This window comes from Dioscorea cayenensis, chromosome 19, assembly GCF_009730915.1.
Source record: "Dioscorea cayenensis subsp. rotundata cultivar TDr96_F1 chromosome 19, TDr96_F1_v2_PseudoChromosome.rev07_lg8_w22 25.fasta, whole genome shotgun sequence".
Classification (NCBI taxonomy): domain Eukaryota; kingdom Viridiplantae; phylum Streptophyta; class Magnoliopsida; order Dioscoreales; family Dioscoreaceae; genus Dioscorea; species Dioscorea cayenensis.
This window is the reverse complement of record NC_052489.1, coordinates 29,296,299-29,320,494: the sequence shown is the minus strand read 5'-3', so window position 1 is coordinate 29,320,494 and position 24,196 is coordinate 29,296,299. Positions and strand designations below refer to the sequence as shown.

Genomic DNA, 24,196 nt, shown 5'->3' with positions numbered 1-24,196 from the left:
GTAGCGACAACGAGCGTCGAGGTTTTTTTACATGGGAGAGAAGATAACCTCTTTTTTTTTCTTCTCCTTTCTTTTTTTTGATCCTCCTCCCCCCTTTCCTCTTTTCCCGATCGCCTCCTTTTAAAAGATTTTTTTATCTTTATCCTCAATCCCAACCCCTCCTGTAGAATCTTAACCCATAACCCCTTCGGAACAAGTCAAAAGAAAGAGGATAAAAAAATAAATTTAAAAATTTTTGATTTTTTTGAAATTTAATTTATAAAATTTCAAAAAGAAGATAAAATCAAGTTTTAAAAATTTTAATTAATTTTTCTAAATTTAATAAAATTCAATGCGTCTCGAGATATGTGTTTAGGAGCCCCGAGATTGAATTTTCTCACGTTGCCACAAGATCATTCTCTGGCTACATGAAATTTAAGATTGTCTCGGGATGTGTATTTGGGCTATCCTAAGATTTGAGATTGCCTCGAGATATGTATTTTCAAGGGCATTTTCGTAATTTGTATTTATGCCTCGAGATAAATTCTCAAGGGTAATTTTGTAATTTGCATTTTGCCTGGAGATATGGTCTCAAGGGCAATTTTTGTAATTTATATTTTTGCCTCGAGATATGTGCTCTCGGTCGATCTTGTGATTTAAATGTTTTTAGATCGCGATCGAGATCCGTGCTCCGGGCTGATCTTGCGATTTAAATATTTTTAGACCGCCCTCGAGATCCGTGCTCTCGGTTGATCTTATGATTTAAATATTTTTAGATCGCCTCGAGATCCGTGCTCTCGGTGATCTTGTGATTTAAATATTTTTAGACCGCCTGAGATCTGTGCTCTAAGCTGATCTTATAATTTGGATATTTTAGATCGCCTTGAGATCTGTGCTCTCGGCTGATCTTATAATTTGGATATTTTAGATTGCCTCGAGATCTGTGCTCTCGGCTGATCTTGTGATTTGAATGTTTTAGATCGCCTTGAGATCTGTGCTCTAGGCGATCTTATAATTTGGATATTTTTAGATCGCCCTCGAGATCCGTGCTCTCGGTTGATCTTATGATTTGAATATTTTTAGATCGCTTGAGATCCGTGCTCTAGGTCGATCTTATGATTTGAATATTTTTAGATCGCCTGAGATCCGTGCTCTAGGGGTCGATCTTATGAATTGAATATTTTAGATCAGCCCTGAGATCCGTGCTCTAGAGTCGATATTATGATTTGAATATTTTTAGATCGCCTGAGATGCGTGCTCTAGGTCGATCTTATGATTTGAATATTTTTAGATCGCCTCGAGATCCGTGCTCTAGAGTTGAACTTATGATTTGGATATTTTAGATCACCTCGAGATCTGTGCTCTCAGCTAATCTTATGAATTAAATATTTTAGATCGCCTCGAGATCTGTGCTCTAGGCTGATATTATGATTTGAATATTTTAGATCGCCTTGAGATCGTGCTCTAGGTCGATCTTATGATTTGAATATTTTTAGATCGCCTCGAGGATCCGTGCTCTAGAGTGAACTTATGATTTGGATATTTTTTTAGATCACCCCGAGATCCGTGCTCTCGGTGATCTTATGATTTGAATATTTTAGATCGCCTCGAGATCTGTGCTCTCAGCTGATCTTATGATTTGAATATTTTAGATCGCCTCGAGATCTGTACTCTAGGCTAATCTTATGATTTGAACATTTTTAGATCGCACTCGAGATCCGTGCTCTAAGGGTCGATCTTATGATTTTTGATATTTTTAGATCGCGCTCGAGATCACGTGCTCTCGGTCGATCTTCGATTCTAAATTTTTTTAGATTATTTCGAAAATATCTTCTATACTTATCTTGAATACATCCAAATATAGTGAAATTTATTTGTTTTGACCACATGTTGTCCTAATTCGATTATGATTTAACTGTATGTAATTTTTAAAAAAAAAAAAAAATTATTTGATTTGAATTTGTACATGCAATTTTTTTACATAAACAATATCTTCCGTCTTTTATTTTTAAATAAAATAGTCGCGTTGCTTAAAAATTTGGACTAGATGACAGCGATAACAAATTTCATTCTTACCCAAATATTCAGAAATAGTCTTCAGTTAGTTATCCATGCTTAACATATTACATAAGCCTCATTCTCTTACATTTGACTATTATTAAAATATATATCATGTTTTCCACTCCTAAATTATTGACTTTTAAAAAAACATATATATTTTTAAAACATGTGATAATCATAACACCAGTAAAAATATTTTAAATTCCCATATAAAAAGTGGTATTAGCTGATGAACTTCGTCTTGAATGAAAGTGACAAAATTATACACTATTAAACTGAAAAGGAAATCTCTAACAGATTGAGTTATAATCCAAATGAAAAGTTATGCTCACCACTAAATAATTCCACATTGAATTAGAGATATATATTTAAATAAATAAATAAAAATAATCAAAGTTGCTAATTGTCCCAATTTTCATGCGAAACACACAGAAACCCACTTCCACTTTTCTTTTTCTCCCCATTGGTTGTTGTGTTCATGCAATTGGGTTTGGCCTGGTCTTTCTCAGAAAGCACTATTTTTCTATTTTTCCCAACTTTATTCTGTACTTTTTGTTCCTCTTTTCTTAATACCCAAGTCTTGAAAATCAATTGTTGGAATGGAACTAATTAACGCGGAATACCTAGAATTATATAGGACAATTCATCTTATTGACTTTATAATTCATTGTTCAGTTCCTAAAATTACAAGAAAAAAAGCTATTTCTAATTTCTTGAAAATTTAAAATAAATAATTTTTGGTTTTCAAAAATCAAGAAAGTACATGGAAGGAAGAATAAAAAAACCAGAGGAGAAATGTTTTCATAATCTCTAATATAAAATTAGGCGAGAGAGAAAAAAAAAACTAATTTCACATGCTAGGGAGAAAAACAATAACATGAACATAATTGAAAAAAAAAAAATTAAAATAAACCACAATACCAATAGAAGTTAAAAATATATTTTTTTTTCCACTCTGATCTTTAGAATTTTTTATAAAATTTTTTATTTTTAATAAATCTTGAAATGATATTGTCATAAATATTTTTTAAATATCAAAATATATCATTATTTATTGATTTTTTTTTGACACTATATAATAAACACCATTATTTAAAATTAATAGTTAGAGACGTGTGTTAATGTAGAGTGCATTCGTAAATTTAATAACATTATTTTCTCATTTTGTATAAATTCCGATGGTCATTTGTTTGTAAATAAAATAAATTTTCTAAAAACACTATGAAGTATTTTTTATTTATTTCTTTTAAATAGAATTATATTTTACCAGGGTTGGGAAAGTAAAAGACCAAAACTATCATCTTGAGTGGGTCCCATGTATCCCAAGAAGAACTAGTTTGTGGGTCCCATGAGTTGGCGTATTTGGACACTGCCAACGGCCTTCGTTTGCATGCCGGTGCGACCCGCTTCCTATCCTCCCTCCTCACGCCAACGTTATTATTATCTCCAACTCCTTCTCCGCACGAAACCCACCCGCCCGCCTACGCGCGCGCGCGCGCGCTCTCGATCGATGGGATGCGCGCAATCGCACATCGAAGGCGAGGAGCCCGTGTCACGCTGCAAGGTTCGCCGTCACCTCATGCGCGACGCCGTGGCCTCACGCCACGCCTTCGCCGCCGCCCACTCCGTCTACGCTATCTCCTTGAAGAACACCGGCGCTGCCCTTAGTGACTTCGGCCATGGTGAGTCTATTATCGTCCATCCCCCTTTCTCCTCCTCCGCCTCCACCTCCTCCTCTTCTGTCGCCGTTGCCGTTCCTTTGCCGCCTCCTATTGAAGCCCCTCCCCCTCCTCCACCTCCTCCTGCCGAAGTTGGCACTCCTACGTCCTCAATTCAGCGCGCTACTAGCATGCCCAACATTTCTTCTCTCAAGTCCTCCCAATCCCACCATGATTCCTTGCCTATCCCTGAAGATGACCCTGTCCCTGATTACCCTGTTTCTCAGTCGGAGATCATGGAGGAGAAGCCAGCTGAGACACCTGATAACATCGTCGAAGAGCCTTTGAGATCATCCAAGCAAGGGAGGAAGGAGAAGAGGGTGAAGATGGCCGGCGTGGTCTCAACTTCGACGCAGAAGAATGTTAGTTTGTTGCACATATTGAATGAATTGGATGATCATTTCCTCAAGGCTTCAGAGAGCGCTCATGAGGTCTCCAAGATGTTGGAGGTTACAAGGATGCATTACCACTCTAATTTTGCTGAGTCACAAGGTGAGTTCTTGCTCTGTTTTCTCCCAAATCAATGGTGTGGAGTTCAGGCTTTTGTTTCAGAGATATCACTCTTTCTTGTTGACAGGGCGTATAGATCATTCTGCAAAACTTTTGAGAGTCATTACATGGAACAGGTCTCACACATCTGAGGATGATGGTGCTGATAAAGATGAATTTGAAACCCATGCTACAGTGCTGGACAAAATGTTAGCTTGGGAGAAGAAACTTTATGATGAAGTAAAGGTAAAATGGATCTTAGTTCTTTTCTTCTTTATATTTTATGTAAATATGTGGGATTATATGGGTAAATTCTCTTCATATTTTTGCTGATGTTTTTGAGGTATTCCATGTTAAACACAGTTTTAGCCTTTCTTAATCTCTAAGAAAGTAATTCTAATCTACCAGCAGTTGATATAGCATTGACATGAAGGGAACTAGTTTTGTCAAATGGCCTAGAGTTCTATAATTTTAGTATGACTATTTGGTTTCATTACTTTTTAGACTTTATCTATACTTACTCTTGTCAATGTTGTCATTATAGAATGCTGCTTCTTTCGTTGATTGATACCAGATATTCTACCTAATTGTTGCTTATTCATTGGATCAGGCTAGTGAACTTATGAAGATTGAGTATCAAAATAAGATTGCTTTACTGAATAAGCAAAAGAAACGTAATTCCAACCCTGAAACTATTGAAAGAACTAAAGCTGCAGTGAGTCATTTGCATACAAGATACATAGTTGATATGCAGTCAATGGACTCAACGATTGCAGAAATCAATCGATTGCGGGATCATCGGCTGTATACAAAATTAGTGGCCCTTGTTGATGGGTAAGTTGTCCTGCACTTTTAAACTCAATAAAAAAAGTAAATAAAAATTTGTGCTTCTATTTATTCATATATATATATATATATATACATCGTTATTTTTTACATACAACCAGAACTATCTTCTGTTCCAATGTCATTCTTTCTCCAAGTGCCACCCAATTATCTGTTAACTTAATCTAGGTTTATCTTTAAGATTTAATTGTAAAGGATTCTTGCTGACAGTTTGAGTTAGAGGCAAGGAAAGAATTATTCTTAATTTAGGTCTGGCACCGACCAGAGTGATGTGCATTGGTATACCATATCTTTATATAAAATTCCAAAAAACTCTTTAATATCATGACCTTAGATATGCTTACCTGGTTTGGTGCCCATCTAACAAAAATGTCTAAATATGCCTTGCTTCCTAGGTAGCCATGCTATTATTAAATCAACATGTTCTGTAAGGCTTCATATTTGCTCTAGTTACATCATAAAGTTGCTGGTGTATATGTTTTTACTTAAACTCTTTGATAAGTGTTACCTGGCCATATCATGATAATACCAGCAAAGTTTCGAATCAGTTAAGCATGGGATATATCTTGGTAAATCTCTAGTGTTTTTTTGTCAAATGAATTAGAGGAGATCAAGAATGGAAAGCAAAGCTTAGAGAAAGATTCCTTGCGGAATACTAACATTGCTGTTTAAAGTTAAACGGTTGCATTGGTGTCTTTGTTTTTCCTCTTTTTAAGTGTATACTTTTCTTGATGATGAAGCTAATAATAAGTGTTCTTCTTTCAGCTTTTCTCTTCTTTTTCACATAATTCTTCCTTTTGGTCGTGACTTTATTTTGAACATCATGATTCTGAACATTGATAGGCTTTCCAGACAATAAGTAGATCATACCTGTTTTATCTGCCAGCGTTGGGGTGTCCCTGTTCTAGACTGTCATCTTTGTTGCCAAACTGGTCCCATATCATCTTTGAATCTATCAAGACCAATGGAATGAGACTGAAAAATTGCTTCCTTTTGTTTCTAGTTTTCTTTGAACATGTTTTTGTTGTGCATGCCGGTTATGTTAACAATAAGGCTCCCAGCCTCCGTTGTTAGGCAATTTTGGCGGCAAGCACTTCTAGAAAATTTTTAATTCAAAGGAAAGAATGTTTATATGTTAGCTAACCTGCATGTCTGCTACATCTATTTTCTATAATTTTGGTCATTAATCTTTTCTCCACTTGGGATTTTCCCAGCTGTTGCATCATATGTTACTTGTTCTGTTTGCCTCCATCTTCTGCTCATTTTTGAGGGCCCCTGTTCTACCATTTCTATTTTTTTTTCCCTCCCTTCTATTGTTCTTCCAAAAATACGAACCTCTAATTTGATATTGATTTATTAGTGCAACATGTTTCTTGTGTGCCATTCACCTGTTCTATTTCCTTTGAAACAGAATGTCGAAAATGTGGGAGACAATGCATTCACATCATGTCAGTCAGTGCAAGATCTCCGGTGAGCTTAGAGCTCTGGACACTTCTAATGCTCCCCGGGAAACAAGTGAACATCAATACGATCGAACAGTTCAGCTGTGGCAGGTGGTTGGAGAATGGCACTCACAGTTACAGAAACTCATTACTCATCAAAAAGAGTACATCTATAACTTGAATGAATGGTTAAAGCTTAATCTTATTCCCATCGAAAGCAACTTAAAGGAGAAAGTGTCATCTCCGTCACAAATACAGCGGCCGCCAATCCAAGCACTCTTGCTCACGTGGCATGAACAGTTAGAGAAGCTACCTGATAGCCTTGCCAAAGGTGCCATCTTCAATTTCTCTGCGGTCATTAATGCGATCATTATAAGTCAGCAAGAGGAGCTGAAATTGAAGGAGAAATGCGAAGAATCAAAGAGAGAATACACACGAAAATTGCGAGCTTTTGAGGAGTGGTCCAGAAAATACTCACAGAAGATGACTACATTATCATCATCTGAGGTATCAGATCCCCCAAGTAATGACGAAATAATTCAAACTGATCCAAGTCAAGAAAGGAAACTTGCTGTTGAGACAGCAAAGAGTAAGCTCGACAGTGATGTCGAAGCGTATCAGAAGTTGTGCAAAAAGGTAAGAGAGAAATCTCTTGCAACTCTCAAGAATCACTTGCCTGAGCTTTTCCGATCGTTGTCGGAATTTGCTCTTGCATGCTCTGAGATGTACAAGAAGCTTAACATCAGACGGCCAGAAGAACCGGATGCTCCTAATGCTTGAACAATTGCATGTATACATTTGTTTCAATTTTTTTTTTTATTAATATTTGTTGTATATTTTATCTTACTTTTGTGTCATATGTTCTCCCAATAAATCATATAATCTCACAATATATACATTCCTTGTTCATAACATTGCCATTTGACAAAGAATTATATACAGTGACCCATTTGAATTCTTCATTGCTTGAATTCCAAAATGTAACAAATGATTTTTTTTTTTTAAATAATAAATTTCAGTCAGGTATAATATTAGACTAACCAAAAACAGGCCAACCTCATTCGAAATATTCAAATTTTGAAGGTCGGAGGCAAATAGGGACATAACCAAGGACTTAAACGCAAAACATTTTTATTTGTTTATATAGGTTAAAAGGCTTTTCTAGTTATTTAAAGTAAGTAGGGGGATCTTAACGAAAAGTTTCATCGGTCTATTGAGAAGGAGACATCGCAACTCGTTGAAAACCCATTCCGTTCGCCAGCCCTCGCAGGGCCAGTTGAGGCGGTGGTGAAGGAGGGCGAGGTTGAGATCCCGATCTATGACTCCCTCTTCGGCATCGGCGGCATCATCGTCCTCTTCTTGGTTCTCCGGCATCGTTCGCGGCCGCTCAGTGAAGACACCGGCCGGCTCTGGCTCCGGCTCCATCTCTAACCCTTCTGCTGCCAGTGAGGGTTTCCCCGGTAGCCGGAAAAACCAGATGCGTGGTGTTCTATTTAAGTATGGTCCTAAGTCCGTTCAGGTACTCTTCGCGCTTGTTCTTGATGCTGATTTGCTGCTGTTTATTGTTTGTTGTTGTTGTGAATCTATTTCCTTGTGATATCTGATATCTATCTAAGAATTGAGCCATCTTTGTGGCGATTTGGAGCCATGAATATGTGAGAATGAGGTGATTGATATTTTTTTCTTGGTGTGTGAACGATGGTGTTCGTGATAGGAACTTGTTTGTCTTGGACGTTTCGATTTAGGAATGCTTATGATTTACCAGTTCTTGTGATGATTTCGTCCCTGCGGATAGTTTCAAGAATCAGGCATTAATTTCGGCAAATTTGAACTCTAGACAAACCAGTCCAGCAGAATAACTCTTTTTGCAACCATACATAATGAATAAATGGAAAAAGTTATCCTACTCATGTTTTACTAAATGGAGTTCTGTTTTCCATACATCAAGATTAATATAATATGCCTGTCAGACATGTATTGAAGTTGATCGCATATGGGGAATGCCTACTTTAGTGTGATTCTTTATTTTGTGTATTTTCTTAGGTTGTAGAGGGAAGGGCTACTCAATTCGAGTGGATGTGGAGTGATCTAAGTCAAATGAAATATTTTGCTTGTTTGCGATAATCTTATCTTTGTTTTGTTCGCTTGCTTGGTTTTCAAATTCTAGTTTTGGTTTTGTGTTTATTGTTTCTTGCCAAGTATTTTCCATGAAAACATAGCACTCCCTTATGCAGGTTGCATTTAAAACAGGTGATTTCAACCAACAAGTCATTTTTATTGGTGGATTAACAGATGGACTTTTGGCTACTGAGTATGTTACTTCATCCTGTAAAATTTATGATGTGATCATGCATGTGTGTAAATAACATTCGTGCCTGTATGTGTGTGTGTATGTTCTCTTATCCCATAACTCAACATTGTATACTGATGTGTTCTGCATATTTTACCTGTATTTGGTGCTTAGCTGCTTCACAATCAAGTTTAAATATTCCGTACTTAATTGCATGTTTTTCCCTGTTTACTGGTTTTTTTTTTTTAATGGTTGTTGTAGATCAAGTTTTGGATTACTATTCTCTGTTTTATGTGAACAATTTTTGGGTGACCCTTTTTAACATTAATTGTGTATGAACCTTTTCTGGTAAATCATGTTAGGTTTTGACTTTTTATTTGGCTTTTGAATTCTTTTCCTTGTTGTGTTTGGTAAAAATGCGCATTTGTGACACAACTTTGTCCCTTGTGATATCATATCATGGGCCTAAGACCTCTCTATTTTGCAGGTATTTGGAACCTCTATCAATTTCTTTGGAGAAGGAGAGGTGGTCCCTGGTGCAGCCATTGTTATCTTCATCTTATATAGGATATGGCACTTCTAGTCTACAGCAAGTAATGACTCCTGCTATTATCACCAATTCTGTCGAGAAATTATTATTCTCTAAATTAAAAATACAGGTTGAAGAATTGATAATTATCCTAGTATAACTTGTCAAGCTCTTTTTCACAGTCTAATCTGCCTTGTTATTAAAAATCCTAGTATAACTTGTTCATGATTAATAACGTATAAATTGATAATTATTTTTAATGGTTTCATGATATCATGTTGAAGTGATGCGCATGACCTGGTTTTCAAAAATGTGCTTTTGTGAATTTTTGTTGTTTGAACAATAATTTCCAATGAGTCATGCCAAGGTATTTATTTATTATTTATTCTTTGATTTGTGATTGATATAATGTAACAAGAAATTGCGTTGGAGAAATGATATATAAAAAATCAGAAGCACCGTGAATATTGAATTTCTGTCATTATCACTGATTAAGTTTTAAGATCTGTTCAGTTGTTATATTTGATGCAAATTTATTGTGTACTCTTCAGGACTCCTTTGAGCTTGATCAGCTTATTGGTTATCTCATAAATAAGGAGAACTCAGAAGGTGTTGTGCTGCTTGGGCATAGTACTGGTTGCCAGGTAACTAAATGGCATAAAATTTTTAAACACTTAGTTGACACCTATTTATCAAGCTGTTATGCGACATGATGAGAAAATATTATTCACTCTCGCTGACATTAATTCAGGATATTGTGCACTACATGCGGACAAGTTTTGCGTGTTCACGAGCAGTTCGTGGAGTTATTTTGCAGGTAATTTTCCTATTTTGATTTATTTAAACCATCCAATCCTTAAATTTATTGATGATTTTGTAAATTTGAAACTGGTAAGCATTTCATGGATTTTGAAATATGAGAACCCATTTTGTATGAGTTAAATATTATGTTCAATGACATAACTTCTTGTTTTGGATGATTGGATCTCACTTCGAATTGGCAAACTTTCAATCTGACATGCTTATGAATCAGTCTCCAGTTAGCGATAGAGAATACAGAGCAACCCTCCCTGAAACTGCATCAATGATAGACTTAGCAGCCACCATGATAAAAGAAGGGAAGGAGTTGGAGTTAATGCCCAAGGAGGCAAATCCTGATGCACCTATTACTGCCTACAGGTGAATAGTAGAATGTATTTACTTCTAACAGGTGTCAGTAGCTTAACGATTATGATTGTGCCTGGGTTTTATATTGATATTCATATTAACCATCTTATGCACCTGGCAGGTATCACTCACTTTGTGCATACATGGGGGATGATGACATGTTCAGTTCAGATCTCAGTGAGGACCAGTTGAGGTTGAGACTTGGTCATCTGTCAAATACACCCTGCCAGGTGAGCTCTGTTCTGTACCTTTCAGTTCTTAATTTATTTATGCGTTGAGAAAAATGTTGACATTTACCTTAATGCAGTGCTTGATAGTTATATAATAGTAGCTTCCATAAGGATAACCATAATATCAGTTTGATCTTAAATCAGTTGGTGGCCATTCAAATCATCCGTTATTACTTCTTGCTGTTAATTTTTAGTTTTTGTGACTTGGAGTAAAGATGGTTATTGTTACAATAAATTTTGGATGGCTCATGCCCACCAAGCAGGTGGATTTTCTCTTTCTTCAAGGCCATTAACATAAACTAATTAAGTGGAACTTTTGTTTTAAACTCATATTTCCAATAACTTCATTTTATCATTGCAATAGTTAAATATTTAAAGGGCACCCTCTGCGTGGTGAATATTCATGTAGTTGGATGAGCACCATACCTGTCTATTGCCTGCTGTCTCCATAAGTTGCCTGTGCAGTGATAATCAAGTCCTTTTCTAATATTAGTATAACAAACATCTGGATCATTTGAAAGATATGCTAAAATAAGAACTTGATAACAATTATGAATCAACCAACTGCTGCCAATTTTCATTGGTTTTGGTTTTCTGAAAATATTGTCAATGAATTACTAATCCTACAAATTGGTAAGTAAATCTCGGAATGTCTGGGTCTATCTTAGAACATGAAGAAGCTAGTTCTCTTTTCCTTTTTTATTTTTATTTTTCAAAATTCAAGGAATTAAGTTGATGTAGTATTGATTCATAATGTTCATATGACATTGGGAATGGATGGTGAAAGGCTTTAGTAAGTTGAGGCTTCATTTCACTGGTCAGGAATCATATAATAGGGAGTCAAATTTTTATATCGTTTATGAGAAGGGCAATATAATAAATTTGAAAAGCCAATGCTATAAAACTTGGCCAGAACAGCATTGCTAAGAACACTCTGATGGATTCAGTTACCTTGCTGATTTGCCTCTTTATTAAGTCTCATTAGTGCAATTTTGTTTTGGTAGTTCAGTTTCCTTGTTTATGCAAATTTGGGTTATGCCTGGCTGTTTTCATGTCTATGAATGCTTACTCATTTGCAGATAATTTTCTCCATGGCCGATGAGTATGTGCCTGAGTATGTGGACAAAAAGGCATTGGTTGATCGGTAAAGCTTTTCAAACATCACCCTTAAATTTGCTGAAACATTCATTTGGTTCTTGTAGATTGATATTCATGACCTCTCTTAATTCATTTATCATTTCTACACAGACTGTGCAGGGCTATGGGGGGTGCCGAGAAAGTTGAAATAGAGTACGGAAACCATGCTCTTTCCAACAGGGTTGGAGAAGCAGTCCAGGCTATTGTGGATTTTGTTAAAAGAGAAGGTCCTAAAGGTTGGGATGACCCATGGCACTAAACCCATTTAGTAAGTTTTCATTTACCATCCCTGTTAAACCAACCTTGTGTTCTTTTTTTCTTTTTTTTTTTTGGGTGCCCCTCGCTCTGTTTCTTTTATCCCATGTTCATTTCCCTTAATATCATTTGTTTGCATGCTGTTAAACCGTGTACTTAAAAGATTATCTGTTATTCCAAAAAAAAAAAAAAATTAATAATAAAAAAAGTCATATTGTTGGTATCATCAATCTTGCATGATACCATACTAAAAACAAAAACCCCCTGCAAAACAGGATCAACCCCCCTGCATAACACAAAGAACATGAAACTATAAACTACAAAGAAACAACTCAATATATAGAGAAGTCATTCATCAAACACATTCCATTCCACTCATATACTCTCAAGCACAATGGCATCATCATCATCAACAGCAACCAAGCTCCTCTCAGTGGTCGCACTTCTCTTCCTCTTCTCCGCAAAGCTCACAGTCCCCCTTCCCAGCAACCCCTATTGTTTACCCCAGTACGCCCATGCCAACTGGGCCTGCTACTCCGTCCTCTTCGACAAACCATCCAACGGTCCGAGCTCCGACGATCACGTGGCAGTCTCAGTCGAACACCTCTCGGTTAAATCCCACCAAGCTGGCTCAGTTGAGGCCATGGTGAGCAGGCGAAATAGAAGGCACAGGCGCACTGACAGGGTTAACGATGATGACGACGACGACGACGATAACAAGAGGGGTGATGACGAGTGCTGCCACGCGCTCGAGCGGGTGGACAACGAGTGCGTGTGCGACGCTCTCACAAAACTCCCGTTGTTTCTCACTGTGGCCGAGCATGACTACCGTATCAAGGTCCGCTCCAGCTGCAACGTTACGTTCGAGTGCGGCATGCATGGCGAGATGCACAGGGGTTAATTAATACACACTTCGCTTCCTTATAATCTCACTTTGCTTTCCTTTGCTTTTTTACGTTCGTTAATAAGCTTGCCTTTCTATTATTATTATTATTATTATTATTATTATTATTATTATTATTATTATTATTATTATTATTATTTGCAAATTAAATAAGCTGCGCACCCCTTGTATTAGCATTTACTTTTCTTGCAATAATAACACACTTGTTTAAATTGCATATTATTTGTGTGTGTCTGTGTTGGTTTTGATATAAATTAGTCATTTTATGTGGAGGTATATATGATGGATAAATAAAAAAAAAGGTAAAATTATTTTATATGTGAGAATAAATATGAAAATTAATGCATTTAACAAAGATTAATTAAATTCCTAAAGTGTTGTTGTATATGTTTTTTTAATAGTATTATTTTACACTTTTAGATTGGAAAATTAAGTTTTGTTTTGATTTTCCAATTTTTTAACATTAATCTGTGAACCTTGACATAATAAATAAATTGTCACAATTATATTATTGTATTTGTTAAAAAATAAGGAAATTTTTTTATTTTTTATATACATCACCAGATATATATATATATATAACTGTATAGTAACTAATTATATCTAATTTTTTATTATTTAGTGTATTAGGCTATTAGCTCTAATATAAATTTAATCCATTTGATCTAACAAAATAACTCTAAAAATTTTGAATTTATGACTTTAGAGCCACATGATGTGAGAATTTGAATATCCATTTACTTCAAGCTCGAATATTTCAAATTTTAATTAGCTATGATAAATTGATAGTTGATAAATTTTAGTTTTTTTTAAACAAATGAACAAGCTCTTAGGTAATTAGTAAAGAGGTTAATTAAGTTAATACCTCACATATCCTTGCTTTTTGTTATTAAAATCTATGTGAAGACTCAAACTTCTACTGAGTTAATTTTTTCACGTAAGATTCAAACTTTGACCACTTTGTCCTTATCCAAATGATGCAAAGTTAGTGCCACTAACCACCCAAACGGCAAACCGTATGGCTTTGGTATTATTAAAATATTATACATGCACATCAAAATACTTATTTTTTAAAAATATATATTTTTTAAAATAAAAAAATAAATTACTAAAAAAAATTAAAACTATATATATTTTTTGAACCATAAATACAACTCACTTTATTTATATAATTAAAAAAATTAAATAAAATTATTATTACTTCTACACAATGACAACTGTTTTGGGGGAAAAAATTCGCAAAACAACTACTGTTTCAATATACAGGGAGTAAATGAGTAATGAGATAACATTAATTTCTCACATATTTTTATCCATAAATCTTATGCTAATAATTAAGCGTCACTTTCAATGCAATTTAAAGTAAACACACAAGTCCACTCCCAAGCTTGTCACAAACAAAACAACCACGTAATGCAATTATAGCCAACTAATTTTGATTAAAAAGGAGCTTATTAACTTAGATTTTAAGATTAAGACATGCATTGATCATGAGATTGAAAAGAAATGATATGACTCCTTTTTTGTCATTATTTGGCAAGTAGGGTTTCCCAAGTAGTTTCATGAAGACAAGGACAAGTGATGGAACTCTCCTTTCTTTGGACTCTTTCTTCCCTTCTTATAGTACCACAAAATTAAAAAGACAGTTCCCTTATATAATGCTCCTCCTCACCATTCTTTTTTCTTTTTGGCTATGCAGTCAAAACCCTAGCTTCTATTTCTATAGTGTTTTTTTTGTCTTTTCACTTTTTAGGACATGGCGATATCTTATTGGTAAACAGGTAATTTGGGATAAAAAAACAGGTTTTAGGGTTTCTATCTTTTGCTATGCTATGAGCTTAATTTTCAGCGTACTGTAATGTTGAATGGTGACCAGTTATTTATTTATTTATTTTTCGTTAGAGATCATCCTACTTTAAGTAGCAAATTTATTTTTTAGTTACATAAATTTAAAAATATATAATAACTATAATAAATTAGTCCAAAACCAATGATTTAGTATTGAGATATCTTACTATTTTTTATTGTTAAATGTACATCTATTTTTTTTTTAATAAATTGATGACAAAGACATTTTTATATATATGCATTGTTCTTGACAGGTTTTAAACTCGAGAACTCTTTAACACAAATAAAGTAGAAAATCACTGGACTATACCTTACTTCCTCGTATATCCAAACTTTATGCATCTTATTACTTCTATTTTTTTCTCTATTTGTTAGTATCTTATATGTACTACTTTGTAATTTTTTTTTATTTAATATATTTTGAGTAATTTATATAATTTTTTGTTTAAAAAAATTATCATGTAGGACGCAATGATTATTTCAAAAGATAATAATTCATACTTTGTTTTAAAATATGTTACTAGATAATGCATTCTTTAAATAAGCACATATACAATGTATGCATGGATATTATCAAATTAATAATGACAATGGTAGAGTTGAATAAGTTTAAAAAAATATGGATGCAATCATTTGATTAGAGACTAGTGGGACTCAATGATTGACCGGACCTGTTAAATTTGTGTTAAGACATTTTGTCCTCATCTAATCTTACAAACTTCTAAAGTTGACATGTTGGGAAATATTGGATTGAGTCACTGCTTGGATTCTCTAGGATTGAGCATAAGAGGCGAATGACATCAAGATTCTTCCCTTTTTTTTTAAAAAAAAAAAGTTAAAATATATATTTTTATTTTTAATATTTATCAAACACGAACAAACCACATTAGTAACACATATATATACAGATGAAAAGTTAATACTTTAATCCATACTTTCATTTACATATAATTTATAGTGTCAGTAAGCCAAAAAGTCATTGGTTATTTTTATTGTTTATATTTTTTCTTATTAATTTCTTTATTTTTAATTTTTTTTCTTAATTTTCTTAATTTCAATTTTCTTTCATTTTATTTGAAGATTATTGGATTTTATTTTATTTCTCTATTTTAATTTATGGATGATGGATAAGGAGTAATAGCATCCACTAAGAGAGGGAACCATTTGACTCTAAAAGTCTCGCAATAATATGATTCTAATTGGGAAAGGATTTGTATTTTTGGGGCATGCTATTGTTGCACTTAACATGAAGTGGATCTTAGTGGGTCTAACATTTGGGATTGCAAATGTCTATTCCATCAAATAACACAATCTAAGCTGCCCTTCTTCAAAGGGATATGTTTTCCATTCCATTCTTGCACCCAAGTAATAATAATACTAATGATAGATAAATAAATTATGTTTGTCAATAAGTTATTGGTTGAAATTGTGCTTTTGTTTTTTGTGATCTACAATTGGTTTTGGTTTGCTTAATTGATATATAATTCCCATTAAAAAATCCAAATTATATAAGAAATTATGCATTCTAATTTTAATTACAAGTGCATGCATCTCAAATCAATTATTTTACGAAAACAGTTCAAGTAATTAGAGAATATTTTGATTTTTCATGTAATTTTTATGTTTTTAATAAAAATTTTATATGAAAATTAGAAATGAAAAACATCACAAAATCATTAGTATTCTGAGTATTTACTTTTTATGCCAACTCATTCACATATAGAAATAATATTATATATATCACATGTCTTTTTTTTAAAAAAATAAATATTAAAGAAAACTATGCCGAAAGTCAACCTAAAAAAACCACTAAGTATCAATTTTCAAGTTTTGGATATTTTCTTAAAAGATATCAAAGTTAAGGTTTGGCAAAATGTCATACATCCCAACATTTGCCTAATGCTAGCTCGTTCCTACCCTTGTGGCCTCAATTTTTAAGGTGAAGACTCTCCCAACACAACCTAACTTCCCTGTGGACAATATAACACATTACCTAACACTAACTATGTTCAATTAATTTCCTACCTTCCGTTGATAATATTCTTTATTGACTTACCTAAATACACGTTATAGCCTCTTCAAACATAACTTTATGACAAGGTAAGAGTCAGCTCTTACCCCCTCTTTTCTTCTTCCATTGTTATTGTTTTTTTCATAAATTTAAATGTTAATCAATAATTACTGTATAGTGTTTTTTTTTTTTATATATGATGGTAAGCAATTTTCATTACCAAAGTTTAAATCATTTTGATTGTAATAAAATGGTAATAAGGTTCTAGTGTGGACACATGCTTGTAATCCGAAAATCTTTTCATATGTGAGGGTGTAAGAGTCAATTTAGGGACATTCATTTTAGGGGAACTGAAAGTAAGTGAGAAAATGAAAAAAGTGTCAGTTCTCTGAAGTGAGGGGAAGTGCTATTACTTCCAGTAATTCTTATGCTCATTTGTCATAAAGTGAGACTAAAACTGGAGAATTTAAGTGTTTAGTGAAATTTTATAAGTTCAAAAATGACTTTGGAAATTAAAAGAAATGAGTTTTATAAATTGATTCACTTCCTCTCATTTCAGTAAAAAAAATACTGAACTGGATTTAGTTTAAAATCCATTTCAATACAAATGAACACAAGAAGTGGTAGAAGTAAACCCCCTTCCGCCTAGTTCTCCGAAAATGAACGCCCCTAATATTCCGTATTGTACACGCCACTGATTAACCGTGCTTATCACATTTATCATAATAATAATAATAATAATAATAATAATAATAATAATAATAAAACCATTCAATGAAAACATAGAAACTTTATAACCGATATCCATTAACGCTCTTAATTAACAAAAAAACACACACTCAAAACAAAGAAACCTCCCAAAATGTACTCTCTTAGTACAAATTTAAAACACGTCAAACACCACACATTATATCATTTATAATTTATATTTATATAACAATATAATATATATATCATCATCATCATCATCATCATCATCATCATCATTCCGCACGGGTGAGGTTAGCTCCAAGACACACGTGCGTGTGGCAATGGCTCCACGCACTAACTCCTCACACAAGCGCACACGCACACGAACAAGCGCACACGCTACGCTGAAGCCCCCATCGCCGCGAAGTCCACGACCCCATCGACATCAGCTCCGGCACGGCTTTTTTCCGGCAGTTCATCGTCCATGAAGCGCTGCACGAGCGCAAAACTAGGCTTCAAGACTATCTCCTCCCAGCTAGAACTTCCGTCGAACACCTTGCTTGCATCCACCCTGTTAAGGTCCCAACCACACTCCAACCTCAACCTATTGATTTTCAAGAGCTGTCCGCACGTTAGCCTGCACGTATGAGCCTTCATGTCATCGATAGCCTTACCGAGAAGCAAAGCCAGAGTGTCCGAGTCGGCGCCGGACGCTTCGGCGCAGAAGTAGTCTTGCATCTCAGGCACACCGATGGACCTACGTATCCCACGCGTGCAATCAGATTCCGGGTCGAACACCGCGCGCACCTCATCAACCATGCCCATGTCCACCATCTTATCCACGCGTTTTCTCACGAACTCGTGCAGCATGTCACTGTCGACGTCGACCCAAAGGAAGTAACATTCATACTTGGCTCTAAACTCCTTGTTTTCACCGTCGACGAGTTCTTCAATGAAGGAGTTGGAACCACCGGCGACGATGGGGACATGGTCACGAGAGAGAATCTCGTCTATGGATTTAATGGCGGCACAGCGGAAGTCAGTGGCGGTGAAGTCAGTGTCTGGGTCAACGCCGCCGATGAGATGGTGAGGAACAGTTGCGCGTTCCTCATCGGTAACTTTGTTGGTGAGGATGTCAAGGCCTTCATAGACTTGCATTTTGTCGGAGTTGACGACCTCGCCGGAGAAGTGCATGGCTAAGTCGATGGCGAGTTTTGATTTTCCGGTGCCGGAAGCGCCCATGACGAAGATAACCTTGTTGTTCTTGGGGAAGGTGGTGGGATTCAAGTGGAAAGGGGTGATCGGTGAGAGTTGGAAAGGAGGTTGGAGGCCTTGCCGGCATCCTAAGGGTGTTGTTTGCAGTTGTCTTTCCGGCAGGCATCTCTGCGGGTTTGGCCACAGAGTCATCATCTTCTTCTTCTTCAACAATAACAATAACAATAACAAGGAGGACAAAATCTAAGTAATGGATTGAAAAGGGTAGTAGCTAGTGAAGCTTGTGTTGATATCTTTCTTGATGAATAGCATGGTTTTGATATCTTGATAGAGCTTGTTATATATATATATATATATATAGATATGTGCGTGTGTGTAGTCTAGACTAGTAGACAAAAATAATTTAAAATATGAACTTTTATATATATATATATATATATAGGTAAATTTGGATAAACAACAAATTTATTAACAAAAGAAAGAAAAACAAGCAGGAGAAAGGAGGCTAAGTGGGCGGAAGATGCCGTCTGGCACCTCAGGCCTACTTAGGCAGACGTCCGGAACACTTACTACTCAGCAGCATTGAAGTCTTGGTCGCCAGCAGAGCTAGATACTCTTGTGCTAAGGAAGTTGAGTGAACGCTTAATTTTCTGGGAAGCTTCATTGAAGGATTGCTAGTGTCTATCAGCAGCTGTAGAGAGCCAAGAAAGAAGCATATTAAGAGATTTAAAAATTATGTTGTAAATCGGTAAAGCATTCAGTTGAAAAATACGAGAGTTTCTTGCTATCCAAATATTCCAAAGAATAGCTCGGGAAATTAGGTCCCAAAGTGGTCGGAGTTGAGGATTGAAAAATGGTAACCAGATCGTCCAAAGTGAAGGAATTGACTGGGGGAGAGTATTGAGATCTAAAGATTGGGAAAAAAAAAACACGCAGATGCGTTTGGAAAATTCGTAGTTGAGAAGAAGGTGATCCAAGCTTTCTGTAGCGTTGTGACAAAGTACACATGTATCAGAAATGTTGTTGGTGATACACCTTTTCTTGTACAGATTTGCAAGAGTATTTACTAGGGCAACGAATTTTCCAGAAAGTAGAGTAATGCGAGCTTCGCAGACCACTGTCAATAAGGAATTTGTAGAATGATTTGAGTGTGAATTTTTCACATTTTTCTGAAGCCCAGTAGGAAATGTCGTCACGATTAGAATAGCAATCAGAGATAATTTCTAAAAGAGAGGATAACGTAAATGAGAACATGTGGAGAAAAGAGTATCCGGATAGTTAAGATGTTGGTGAAATTGCCTGATTGTGATCCAAGGAAAAGTGCATTGGGAAAAGATTGCCGGCCAAAGATCTTTGAGAAAGGTTCCAGCATGCCAGCGATCAAACCAAAGAGAGGTGTTAGAGCCACTTCTTATTGTTTTGATAAGACAAGAACTGAAAACAGGAAGGATGGGGGTCACTCCTGCACAAAAGAAGGATTTATTTCTAGGTGGAGGGTGAAGTAATATTCCATTTGGGTCATTGGGAGAATAGTTAGAATGAAGGATTTTAGCCAAGCAGCTGTTAGGATTACAGGATAATTTCCACCACCATTTCCCAAGCAAAGCAACATTGAATTCCTTAAGGTTGAGAATTCCCCAACCACCCATTTCTCAAGGTATAGTGATCCTGTCCCAAGCAATTAATCTGATTCCTTTAGGACCCAGGTCAGGACCTTTGCAAAGGAAGTCTCTTCGAATTTTATCAATTTCTTTGATTACCCAATTAGGAAGTTTGAAAACCGATATCCAGTAGACTGGGACAATGGAAAGAACAGAGTTGATGAGGGTAAGACGACCCCCAAGGGATAAGTATTTTGCTTTCCAAGGTGAGAGTCTGGAGCAAACCATACTAGTAAGCTTAACCCAGTCAGAACGTTTTGGACGTCGACCAGAAAGTGGAATCCCTAAGTAAGTGATAGGAAGGCAGTTTCTGGAACAGTTTAGGTTTCTGGCTGAGGATTGATGAGGTTGGAATCCAAAGTTTGTAGAATATAACCAGCTTTTCGAAAAGTTAATGGACAAGCCAGATGACCCCTCGAAAAGGTAGAGTATAAGTTTGATAATGTGAAGATCATCTTGTCCATCAGCCGAAAAGATGAGAAGATCATCAGCGTATTGAAAATGACAAATGTTAACCGACTGATTCAGAGGGACATCCACAAGAACTTTGGATCTAAGCACATGAGAGAACATTGCACTCAGGACATCAGCAGCAATGGCACAGAGCAAGGGAGATAAGGGATCACCTTGCCTCAGGCCCCTTTTACATCTTATATAACCCTGAGTGTTACCATTAATGGTGAATTGGTAATATAGTAAGAGAGATTTACGTGGCGACTTGGCATTTAAAATAGGGAATAAAAAGAGGTGGTTAGAACTGTTGTGAGAGAGGGATATATATATAGGGGTTGTTTGGTTACTTGCAAGTAGCTGTAAGTAGCCGTAATGTAACTGGTTTTACATGTAAAATACTGTTTGGTTTCCTGTGAAATCAGTTTTACATGTAAAAAGTTTTGCATGTTTCTGTACTTTTGCAACATTTCAAGTTACAATAAAATTTGTTGTAAATTGGAATGCAGCAAAACATTTGAGTAAAAATCATCATTTTTCACTCTCCACATTATGCATTAAAAAGTAATAAAAACTTATTGGGTAATCAATTGTTAACATAATTAAATTTTTATTTATTTATGTTTAATTTAATTTAATTTTTTATTTAAAATATACAAATTTATATTTAGTTTTAATTATGAAAATATTTTTAAATATAGAATTAAAGAATGCTACATATTTTTAATTTAATAAAATTATCACTAAATTAATTAATTGTTTTTCTTACATAGTGATAGTTAAATTAATTATTTTAAATTAGTGTAATTAATTATTTTGAATTAGCGCTTAACTATTTAAGCTTCTCATTATTATTTGGCTTAGTTATTTAAGTTTATGATTTTTATTTTTAAATGTAATCAATACTTTATTAAATTAATTAATTAATTAATTAAATTAATTATTTAAGTTTAAATTAATTTTTTGAAATATATTAAATAATTAATAACAATACTGGATAATGGGGGTAATCTCACCCCTTTAACTTACATGGTGACCATATCTTTTTACTTACATCAAACCAAACAAATAAAAACTAAATGCATCATTTTCAGTTACAGCAAACCAAACAGGAATGATGTAAATTAAAATGCAGCATTTTCACTTACGCTGTAATTTCAGTTACATGTAATTTAATTACAGACAACCAAACAACCCCATAATAACAAAGTTTGACATGCATTGATTTATATTTACCTGAGGCTGAAAACAGGGGGAAGTTGGGGACATGAGTGAGTTAGGTTGAATATAAACACACACACACACACACACACATATATATATATATATATTTGGCATGCGTTAGTTGTTAAAAGACGGAAGAGGGTAAGATGTACATGACACGTGGAATTTTACTAACAAATGGTATAAGGTGGATAAAATACAAAGTAGGGTCGAAACATGAATACCAATCATAGTAAAGATAAAATTAATCCATAGGGAAAAATTCTTGGTGATAGCATGATACGAGCATTTGATATTTTGATTATATCCCTTTGATAAATATATATTCTAATGAAATAAAACACATCAAATAATTGTTTACATATTTTTATCTATCATACTTTTTTTTGACGTTATTATTTATTCATTAAAAAAAATGAAATTCTTTGTTAGTTATATCCTATTATATATGATAGTAAGTATTCTCTTTAATAATCTCCAATCTATGAGTAAAACACCTCCAATATATGTATTTAGGGTCTTAGGTTTGATCAAATACCAAAAAAATTATAATTTTTTAAATTTTAAATAATTATGGTTATTTTATTACATGATTGGAACTTTCTTTCTAAATAATATGGCCATTGTTTAATGAATTTGGTACATGTATCTTGCAAAAAGAGAATCAATATCCAATGAATAATTATTACTGTTTTATGAATAATTAAAAGATGACCGGCATATTTATTATATTCTATTAGAAAAAATAGTAAGAAAAATGAATAATAACAATAAGACATGAGAAATATTTATTATTTAGTTTATACCAACAAAAAATTAATATTATTAAAGATATATAACATAAAAAATCTTTTTACATTATTTATATTACAGTAAATTCAAATACTATACTTCATATTACTTTCAATTGAAAATTGGTTATTGAAGAGAAATAATCAATAGTCAAATAAAGTAATGAATTTTCTTTCATTGAGGTACAATCAAGTTACAATCACAGGATGTGGCAGTGAGGCATAATCCAAAGCACACATCACAAACATAAAATGAAAGGAAATTGATGTGGGATATAAAGGAAGATCTCAAGGCTAATGTGCCAATCATGTCATGGTCATTGGATGTATTAATTTCACATGCTTATTATTAGATATTTTAATTTATGAACCAATTAACATTATAATATATAGATATACAGAGAGGAGGCACGTCTTTTAGAGGCGTTCCTAGATGTCCCATAGTACCATTGAATTTATATTCAACAGGAACCATCATTTCATATACAGTATTAAATAGTATTAAATAGGATTAAATAATAATTATGTATAGTAAATAACAATAATTTTATATAAATCTATATATAAATAATAATCATTAAATGATGTTCTAACGACTATCATTCAATATCTCTAAAACATCAATTTTAAAAAATTTGCACAATTAATATTTATTTATATATATATAATTCTAAAAAATAAAAGGAAAACCCCTTAGTTTATTAAAATTCAAAAATATATATTAAAGTGCAATCCACTTTAAAAAAAAAAATAATAACTATTGAATAAATACCCATTGATTTCTGTAGTATCTCATAGATAAATTAATAAAATGAAGGGGACCAGGGTTATTCGAAATTCCATAAATTCGTGTTCTAATTACAATATACTTGCTTAATTGACATTGGTTCTTTTAGCTAGTGAATTTTACTTTGCTCTCCATTTTGGTTGTTTTTATAGTGAAAAATGAAGGGATTGATTCTTGATTTAAGCTTTTGTGTGCGTGTGTTTGTGTGTTTATTTATTTATTTATTTATTTATTTTTGTTAATGTTTTGACAGGGTGCTTATCTTGAAAAGAAAGGAACAACATCTGGAAGTATTGGTTGGCAGTTGTTTTCCACAAGCAGTGGCAAAAAGAGGTTCCATATTGATGGAATATATTTTGGGTACTTTTTCATCAAATTGTATCAAATGGTACAATATTTTTTTGTGATCAGAGAGCCTCCGTCTCTTTCAAAAAATATTTATGATTAGATCAAAAGCATTAGATGACAATAT

The 24,196-nt window shown here is 34.2% G+C and overlaps 5 protein-coding genes across 5 annotated transcripts; 3 read left to right on the top strand and 2 right to left on the bottom strand.

Moving 5' to 3' along the window:
* Positions 1-3,438: 3,438 nt before the first annotated feature.
* On the top strand, positions 3,439-7,429 carry LOC120250385 (nitrate regulatory gene2 protein-like). The gene is made up of 4 exons (XM_039259196.1): positions 3,439-4,250; positions 4,336-4,493; positions 4,858-5,081; positions 6,505-7,429. Exons 1-4 carry the CDS (start codon positions 3,551-3,553, stop codon positions 7,313-7,315), a joined length of 1,893 nt encoding a protein of 630 aa, XP_039115130.1. The 5' UTR covers positions 3,439-3,550; the 3' UTR covers positions 7,316-7,429.
* A 295-nt stretch (positions 7,430-7,724) lies between these two features.
* LOC120250400 (UPF0613 protein PB24D3.06c) lies at positions 7,725-12,284 on the top strand. Its single transcript, XM_039259217.1, has 9 exons — positions 7,725-8,054; positions 8,770-8,846; positions 9,313-9,418; positions 9,906-9,998; positions 10,106-10,171; positions 10,388-10,533; positions 10,643-10,751; positions 11,831-11,895; positions 12,000-12,284. The coding sequence occupies exons 1-9, from the start codon at positions 7,854-7,856 to the stop codon at positions 12,145-12,147; spliced, it is 1,011 nt and encodes a 336-aa protein (XP_039115151.1). The 5' UTR covers positions 7,725-7,853; the 3' UTR covers positions 12,148-12,284.
* A 253-nt stretch (positions 12,285-12,537) lies between these two features.
* LOC120249346 lies at positions 12,538-13,044 on the top strand. Its single transcript, XM_039257843.1, has one exon. The coding sequence runs from the start codon at positions 12,538-12,540 to the stop codon at positions 13,042-13,044; it is 507 nt and encodes a 168-aa protein (XP_039113777.1).
* A 4,744-nt stretch (positions 13,045-17,788) lies between these two features.
* LOC120283755 (adenylate isopentenyltransferase 5, chloroplastic-like) lies at positions 17,789-19,132 on the bottom strand. Its single transcript, XM_039290485.1, has one exon. The coding sequence runs from the start codon at positions 19,004-19,006 to the stop codon at positions 17,996-17,998; it is 1,011 nt and encodes a 336-aa protein (XP_039146419.1). The 5' UTR covers positions 19,007-19,132; the 3' UTR covers positions 17,789-17,995.
* Positions 19,133-20,463: 1,331 nt separating this feature from the next.
* Positions 20,464-21,045, bottom strand: LOC120249345. Its single transcript, XM_039257842.1, has one exon. The coding sequence runs from the start codon at positions 21,043-21,045 to the stop codon at positions 20,464-20,466; it is 582 nt and encodes a 193-aa protein (XP_039113776.1).
* Between the last annotated feature and the right edge of the window lie 3,151 nt (positions 21,046-24,196).